Below are 8,094 nucleotides of genomic sequence, written 5' to 3'. Positions count from 1 at the left end.
TTGAGGGTATTTATAGTGGGGAAAGCCGAAAGGCACTTGTTTCTGTGGACACAGCTGGAAGAAGAGTGTGTATTAATGGTGACGCGTGGAGTTGACTGGCTAAGTGTCAAATGCGTATCCCGCCCGGACCTGAATTTTTAAGGTGACTTGGACATGGCCATTAAGGGTGGGCGGTGTCCAGGGAAGGGACTTCTGATCAGCTTTGATGTGATCCATTAAAAGTTTTCAACTTAATGTGCCCTTGCAAGAAGCACACGAGTGCCTCCCTCTTGGAAAGTTCGTTTCTTTCTCAGGTTGTTTTATTATTATTATTATTATTATTATTATTATTATTCATAACTGGGTAGCTTTTAGCGTGTTTAGTCCTTAATTAATAGTTTTCAACATATGGATTTAATTAGTTAACACTTTATTGATGCTAGCCGACCCGAGACTTGCAACTTGTGAAATGCCAACCCAAAGTAATGGCGACGAATGAGGACATCATTAAGTTTTGGTATAGCTAGGTGCGGCAAATTACAATAGTAGGTGTTGGGGGGGAATTAAAGAAAGTTTTAACAAAGGTCAGAAGGGTTATGCTATGACTGACTTTGCATAATTAAATGATGCGAAGTAGCACAACACGGCTTTGCAGTCCCATTATTGCTCTAATAGGTTGGTATCCTTAATTTCATTAACTTCAAACAACTGTCTTAGCCTCTTCATGACAAGCAAATTGATGATGGTAAGACTTAATTGATTACTTTTAGTGTAACATTTCTCTAGTTAAATGATTTCTAGAAAATTGACAACTTCTTGTAGAATTTCTCAGTAAATTGTCAATTAAATTGAATAAATATACATGGGGATGAATTTCAGCTAGGCACCATGCGCTCAAACTAAATTGTTCTCTCCTTCTTTCCCACGTTCAAAATTTTCATTCATCATATGAAAGCGAAAGCAATTATATATATATATATCAAAGTTATTAGAAACAGAAATGATGTGCATAGTGATTAATAAAAAGATGATCAAGATAAATAATTGCTTGTATAATGTTGTATATATATATATATATATATCAAAGTTATTAGAAACAGAAATGATGTGCATATTGATTAATAAAAAGATGATCAAGATAAATAATTGCTTGTATAATGTTGCCTGATTGCTGTATTACATTATATGTTACTTTGCAGCCTGAAGTGATGGTATCTATTCTTTTAAGTTACCATATATTATTATTAGTAGTGACTGGAATGGTCTAGATTACTCATTCTGAAAATTAAAAAACAAACAGCTTCCTTATCATGGACTCCATCATATTCCAAATAATAAAACTAATGACATTTATGGAAAATGGTCGCATTTTAATCCACTTTAAGAATGTGTGATCCGCAGTCTGTGGATTCTCTAATTGGGTTGGTCTAGATCAATGAGCTCCACATATATTATAAGGCAGATATGGATGCCGACCTTAATATAAATTAATTAACAAGTGCATAACATCTTTAGTATTATCATATTCTAAGACATGCATAATGCTGCAGTGATCAGACCAAAAATAGGGTACATTCTCATGTGAGGGTAAACATTATGAGGATCAAAATTGATGAAACGACTGCTTTTGATGCTCAAGTTCATGCTAGGCTGATAATGCTTCAATTCTTTGGATTTTCTTATTGCTTAATGTTCCTACCAACTACTTTTCTTGGATGTTGTGTGCATGAATAATTAAAATTCGAATTTGTACTAACAAGAATCACAGAATTACAAAAGATAAAACATAAAATAATACTTACTTGCATATAATAAAATTAATTCATTTTCGTGGGTTGGTGGAGAAGCAACAAATAATCATACCATTTTGATAGTGGTGGGCTCGATCGACGTTCTATTAATCACAACACGGCAACACCAAATACCAGTTTATGGACTTTTATTCCATTTAAAAAAAAATATATTAATAGTTAATAGATTATTCCACAACTCCACGAGAAAAAAAAAATTATTATATCTAGCTATTAGGGTAACATCTATATTTAGGTAAACATAACAAACATCAAATTCACAATCATTATTCATCAAACTAATTAAGCAAGAAAATAAACTTTAATCCACAAATGGGCAAGTCCATAGAATACATAATGAGACCAACTGGCCACGGCAAGTCACATTTTGACAAACGTTATATTTGTATGGTGGGAAATATGGAGCACTAACACCAAAGAAAAGGCGGTGCAATGGTTCAATCGATAATGGGTGGACGGTGCTTATTATTTTGTGAGCTTCTAGAGACTAGAATTGACGAAGAAGCAAGGAATCTATGTGGCGATGGATTGGGTTGTAGGGCACGTGTAAGGAGTAACGCCTGTAGATTTACAGGCGGTCTTGGTGGGAGAGGTGGCTTCTGCGCCAATTTCCAAATGGGTAGCGTGTGGTTCACAATATGGTTCAAGGAAAATGTATGGGTTCGTTTGTGTAGTGGTCCGTGGACAGTGTTGAGTGCGTTGGCAGGAATAGTGTTTCTAGGGACCTACCATGGAATAATTTTCCAAGAGAAATTCGATTTTGAAGGCTAGCTAGCTTGACAATTTATAACCTTTTCGGTTATCGAATTGCTTAATTTCATTTGCCCAGTTTAGGTGATGAATGATAAAGGAACTGTAAAACGATAGGAACCTTCAATGTCCAAATCCAAAAGGATGGGCATATGCGAGGACATAGTCTATGGATAATGAATTTTCTAAGACAATCCTGGAATATGTCCAATTTGGGGCAATTCATGAAATTCTTTATTTCTATTGAACCAACATTGATCCAGAAACAGAGAAGCATTTGTCACGTTAGAGTTAGACCATAGATGTGTGAGCACCAGGCTGAAAAAGCCCTTTAAATCAATGGAGCTAGCGTAACTGTACAGAATTTGACTTGGATTGTTAACCCTCAACTCATATGAAGATTATTCATACGAGTAGTTATCCTCGTAAAATTTTTAAGTAAATTGATAAAAAAAATATATAAATAATTATTTGGAAGAAAATCTAAATCTTCATTATTCATAAACGATGTTACAAATGAATGAATTAATCATTAAAAATAATAAAAGAATCTCTCTGTCTCGCAATTCTACAGTCTACTTATGTTCTCCAAATAAGATATGTGAGCGCGCCCTGCAATATCTTCTTTCAGACCAGAGTCGAACAAGCTGAGGTTGAAGGGTCAAACAAAGCAGGAAGCAAGTATTTCCTGCCATCAACACCATGTGCATTGTAGCTAGCACCAGTTGTAGAGTCCACCAACAGATCCCCGGCATAACCAGTGTAGGCTCCCTTACCATATACCCCAGAGCAAGCCGATGCAGCTTCCAGAGGAGCCTCCTTTGGACCCTGGAAGTATCCATTTCCAAATGGATTGGTCACAGTCCCAGCCAAAAGGCTAGCAATATTGATGACCATACCATCAAGACCAACATCGTTGTTGGGTGCGACAAGCGGTGGGCTTTGCGGTCCATAGATTGGCTGGTGGAATGGCCAGGCGCATTGACCTGGGCATTGAGTCTCGGAATTCCCAACCCAGATGTAAGCAAATTTGGAGCTTTTGCCATTGATTTTTTGACCACTCATAGAAGAACCATGAGTGCCACACCTGATAGAGCAAAACCCTTGCACAGCCACATCGGACGACGTCAAAACCACATTGATAGCATCTTTTTGACCACCCTTGGAGGCTAATTGAACAATGTGCTTACTGGAGAGCGATTTGCCTAATGAATAACTTTCATCAAAGATTTGGGTGCCCAAGGAAAGGGCGAGAGGAGCGGTTTTCTTGGATTTGACGAGGTGGTAGTATTTCTCTGTGGCTTTCCACCAGGTAGCAACAGAAGGTTGGGACGTGGTGGGTTGAGCAGAAGAAAGGGAGGTAATGAAATCTGAGACAATGGCACGTTGGGCAGGTTTGAAGTTACCGTACCAAATCAAGTTGATGGAAATTTTTCCAGTAAGAAGAGGACCATTGTGGTATTGAAACAACAAGGGGTACTGGTTTTGATCAGACTCTGCGAGTCTCCTTCCTGCTGAGCTGAAATGAACAAGAGAGACTAATAAAAGGAGCTTAAGAAGAAAATAAGGGGCAACAAAAGAGGCCATGATAATAGATCTTAAACAAGATTGATGGAAAAGAGAAGAAGTGATGAGTGTTAGAGTTGGAGTGAAGAGTTTTGAAAGGGAAGATGGGTATAAATAGTATTGAGAGTTGAGAGAGAGCTCATCTTGGGGAGGGAAACTGCCTGGAACTGGCTGGAAGGAGTAGAAAAATAACGCGTTTTTTTGTTTGTTTGGCAGTTTCACAGTAGTCCGCGGCTAATAGTATGCGAATTTAATGTTAAGATTAGTAGATTACAGTGGTAGGACAGCTAAGGAGAAAAAACTAACAGTAAGACGTGCCAATATTTGAGGGCAATAAGACAAAAGTTTGTGCCATTTGGTCAGAGCCCCTTTAGTAAGCTTAAACGTTTTTATATATATTTAGTTGATTTGGCTAAGATAACTCTATATTTTATAATTTTAAAATTATTAGTTAAAACTCATCAGTTATATGTATATTGATAAATAAAATTGCTATTTTTAATAACTTCAGGAAAAATTATTTGTTATAAATATCAGACGGTATGTAGTTGGCAATTTCAAACATGATATGATCGTGAATGCTGCTCACAGATTCAGCAAAAATCCAACGCCTATATTTAATTAGCTAAACAAATTAGCTGCGAGCCACCAGCCCACCACCGATAACTTTAAGTTGGGCAGACGCTCTTGCCCACTCACCGGCCACCCTACGTGAAGGCCGTGATGCTGCAGTTTCTAGCTGTCACAATCATAATACGATTGCGGAGGTTCTAATGTCACGGAATCAGGCACGGTTCTCAATCCAATGAAGGTGGTCGGCAACTATTACTGGCATTATTTGTACAAGTTTGCAACGTCTCTATAGTGGTGTGTGCTTCGTCTTTAAAAATTTTTCTTCTTCTCTGCCACTTTCTGCTATAAATTTCTAGCTGAAAAATCAGTGGTGTCAATGCAGAGTTTTGTTTTTGGGGTCACAAAGAAAAAGTTGATAGATAAGATATTCTTACACAAAATTTTTAACTCATATCCTCGTTTAATTTTTTCAAAATTATTGGATCCTTTTCCTTATTAGAGAAGTTTCTCCCTTCATCCACTTCACCCCAAAGATACATATATTTGTCTCATACACTATGAGGATGGTGAAAAGAAATATATTTTACATCCCATATAAGCTATAATTGAAAATATTATTATTCTTAATACAGAAGTTTCTATAAAAATAGAAAATGCACTGAGTGAATGGGATAGGAGTAGGATGGCAATGAACTAATGCCTCATAAATTTTTAGGAATTTTATTATAATATATTTAAATAATATATAATGATGAATTTGAATAATTTAAAATAAATTTTAATTAAATTTAAGAAAAATTTTAAACTGAAAATACAAATCAGGGTTGTATTTGCTAAAATAATTTTCCTGGATATTTACCATCCCTGGGTAGAACATTGCTCCCATCTCATTCTACTACACCGTATTCAAGTTTTCACTTTTCAAAGACCAATTTTTTATGCAAGTCAGCCACAAACTATTTGTTTTTGTTTTGCATATAACTTCTTCCCATGAATTTTTTCCTCTCCCTTAGTCACTCATTCATAGGCCATTGATCTTTCATACTATTTTAAATTTACCTTTTCTGTTTGATCGAAGTCCAAAAGAAAAAAAAAAAAAAAAAAAAAAAAACCCTTCTTGGTGCCAACTTAGGAATTAAAACTTGGTGAAAGGGCCAGAAGCATTAGATTACTTCTAATTAGAGCAATCCTTGAAGCTATGCCTATGTTTGATGCGTTCAGTCTCAAAAGATTAGGTCCAAATTGTTGTGCCACAAATAGCCATATGTAGATAACGTATCAATTCAAAGAATTCACTAGAAAGCAGAGAAGAAAAAGGTTTTGCAATATCAATAACTGAATTTTATGTATACATATGGAAACGAACTTGCATATTGGATGCTACTCCTTGATAAAGTACAAAGAATCAAAGAATTAAATTATCTATATGATACAAACAAGTATGCATATATCAAGCGTTTTTTAAACCAAAGCAGAGCAGGTTGAGGTTGAAGGGTCAAACAAAGCTGGGAGTAGGTATTTCCTGCCATTGACACCATGTGCATTGTAGCTAGCACCAGTTGTTGAGTCCACCAAGAGATCCCCAGCATAACCAGGATAGGCTCCCTTACCATATATCCCAGTACAAGCCGATGCTGCTTCTAGAGGAGCCTCCTTCGGACCCTGGAAGTAACCATTTCCAAACGGGTTGGTGGCTGTCCCAGCTAAAAGGCTAGCCAAATTGATGACCATACCATCAAGACCTACATCATTGTTGGGTGAAATCAAGGGTGTGGTCTGTGGTCCATAAATAGGCTGATGGAATGGCCAAGCACATTGACCTGGGCATTGAGTCTCTGAGTTACCAACCCAGATATAAGCAAACTTGGAGTTCTTGCCATTGATCTTTTCAGCAGCCATTGAAGAGCCATGAGTGCCACACCTAGAAGAGCAGAACCCCTCAACTGATACATCACCTGAAGTTAAAACCACATTAATAGCATCTTTTTGGCCACCCTTCGATGCTAATTGAAAAATTTGTTTATTGGAGAGCGATTTGCCCAATGAATAGCTCTCATCTAAGATCTGGGTACCCAAAGAGAGGGCAAGAGAAGAAGCTTTCTGAGATTTGATGAGATGGTAGTATTTCTCGGTGGCTTTCCACCAAGTGGCGACAGAGGGTTGGGCTATTGCCGGCTTAGGAGATGAAAGGGAGGCAATGAAATCAGAGACAATTGCGCGTTGAGAAGGTTTAAACTTGCCATACCATATCAAATTCATAGAAATTTTGCCAGTAAGAAGAGGCCCATTATGGTACTGGAACTGAAGGGTTTGCTGGGTTTCAGTGGATTGAGTAAGCAGTCTCGCTGCCAAGTTGAGATGGAATAGAGAGACAAACAGCAGTAGCTGGAGTAAGAAATTAGCAGAAACAATAGAAGCCATTGATAGATTTGATGGCATGAAAAAATCGAATTGAGGGACACAAAAGAGATCTAAAGAAGAAACGAGGATTGGAATGAAGAAGCAAAGAATGAGAAGAGATTATATATAGTGATGGGTGAGAGTGAAGTCAAGCAGAAGCAACGCGGAAGAGGTTGGCAAAGAGGGGAAACAACTGGAAGCCTGGAAGTGGGCGAGTGATAAAAGATATGCCAGCTAGATTTTGCGCGTTGGTTTGTTAATGGATAATGCTCGGCTAGTCCCGCTTTCAACCAAATCTAAATGGGACTTGTAGATTGCTGCAAAACTATCTAAATGGATAATGCGCGTTGGTTTTTTTTTTTTTTTTTTTAAAAAAAAAAAAAAGGAAAGAGAGAGTTAATGATTTAAACTTGTATAAAAAGTGAGAGCATACCGTCTAAAATAAAAAGACAATAAAATATTTTATGAAACAACCATAAATTATGTTCTATTTTAATATCTTCATTTTGAATAATTTAAATATAAGTGGATTAATTTTTTTTTTTTATTTCTCAATATAATTTTTAAGAAGATAATTTATTGAAAGCAAAGCGTCCCCTCTCATCAGCCCAACGACATCTCGTCCCTCTCAACTAAACTACCTTACGCATTACTATTATTTGAATCTTAGTTGGATATAATTAAATTGATTAAAAAATTTTAATTTATAAATTATGTAATATTAATTTAAAATTTATTAATAAAAATAAAATTATCATTATTATTATTAAAATCATTAAATATCATACATTATAAACAAATATATTATTTATTTATTTTATCAATAAAATTAAAAGTAATATTAATAATAAAAATTATAGTTGTTTAAATTTGTTTGATTACTATATATTTTATTAGTAACTAAAATAATAGTTATTTTATACGTGATTTATATGTAATTCAATTGAATTTTATATTTTAATATTAATTTCAATTGTAGTAACGTGTCAAAAGAATTATTGTCAATTTCCTTTTA

The 8,094-nt window shown here is 35.7% G+C and overlaps 2 protein-coding genes across 2 annotated transcripts; both read right to left on the bottom strand.

Moving 5' to 3' along the window:
• Positions 1-3,007: 3,007 nt before the first annotated feature.
• On the bottom strand, positions 3,008-4,208 carry LOC110672264 (protein PHOSPHATE-INDUCED 1). Its single transcript, XM_021834996.2, has one exon. The coding sequence runs from the start codon at positions 4,125-4,127 to the stop codon at positions 3,168-3,170; it is 960 nt and encodes a 319-aa protein (XP_021690688.2). The 5' UTR covers positions 4,128-4,208; the 3' UTR covers positions 3,008-3,167.
• Positions 4,209-5,986: 1,778 nt separating this feature from the next.
• On the bottom strand, positions 5,987-7,287 carry LOC110672255 (protein PHOSPHATE-INDUCED 1). Its single transcript, XM_021834984.2, has one exon. The coding sequence runs from the start codon at positions 7,116-7,118 to the stop codon at positions 6,141-6,143; it is 978 nt and encodes a 325-aa protein (XP_021690676.2). The 5' UTR covers positions 7,119-7,287; the 3' UTR covers positions 5,987-6,140.
• Positions 7,288-8,094: the final 807 nt, after the last annotated feature.

Source organism: Hevea brasiliensis, chromosome 16 (genome assembly GCF_030052815.1).
Source record: "Hevea brasiliensis isolate MT/VB/25A 57/8 chromosome 16, ASM3005281v1, whole genome shotgun sequence".
Classification (NCBI taxonomy): Eukaryota; Viridiplantae; Streptophyta; class Magnoliopsida; order Malpighiales; family Euphorbiaceae; genus Hevea; species Hevea brasiliensis.
The sequence above is the reverse complement of the archived record's forward strand: the minus strand, read 5'-3'. Positions and strand labels throughout refer to the sequence as shown.

Excerpts from the sequence above, each read along its gene's own strand:
- LOC110672264 (XM_021834996.2), bottom strand. The coding sequence starts at position 4,127 with ATGGCCTCTTTTGTTGCCCCTTATTTTCTTCTTAAGCTCCTTTTATTA.
- LOC110672255 (XM_021834984.2), bottom strand. The coding sequence starts at position 7,118 with ATGCCATCAAATCTATCAATGGCTTCTATTGTTTCTGCTAATTTCTTA.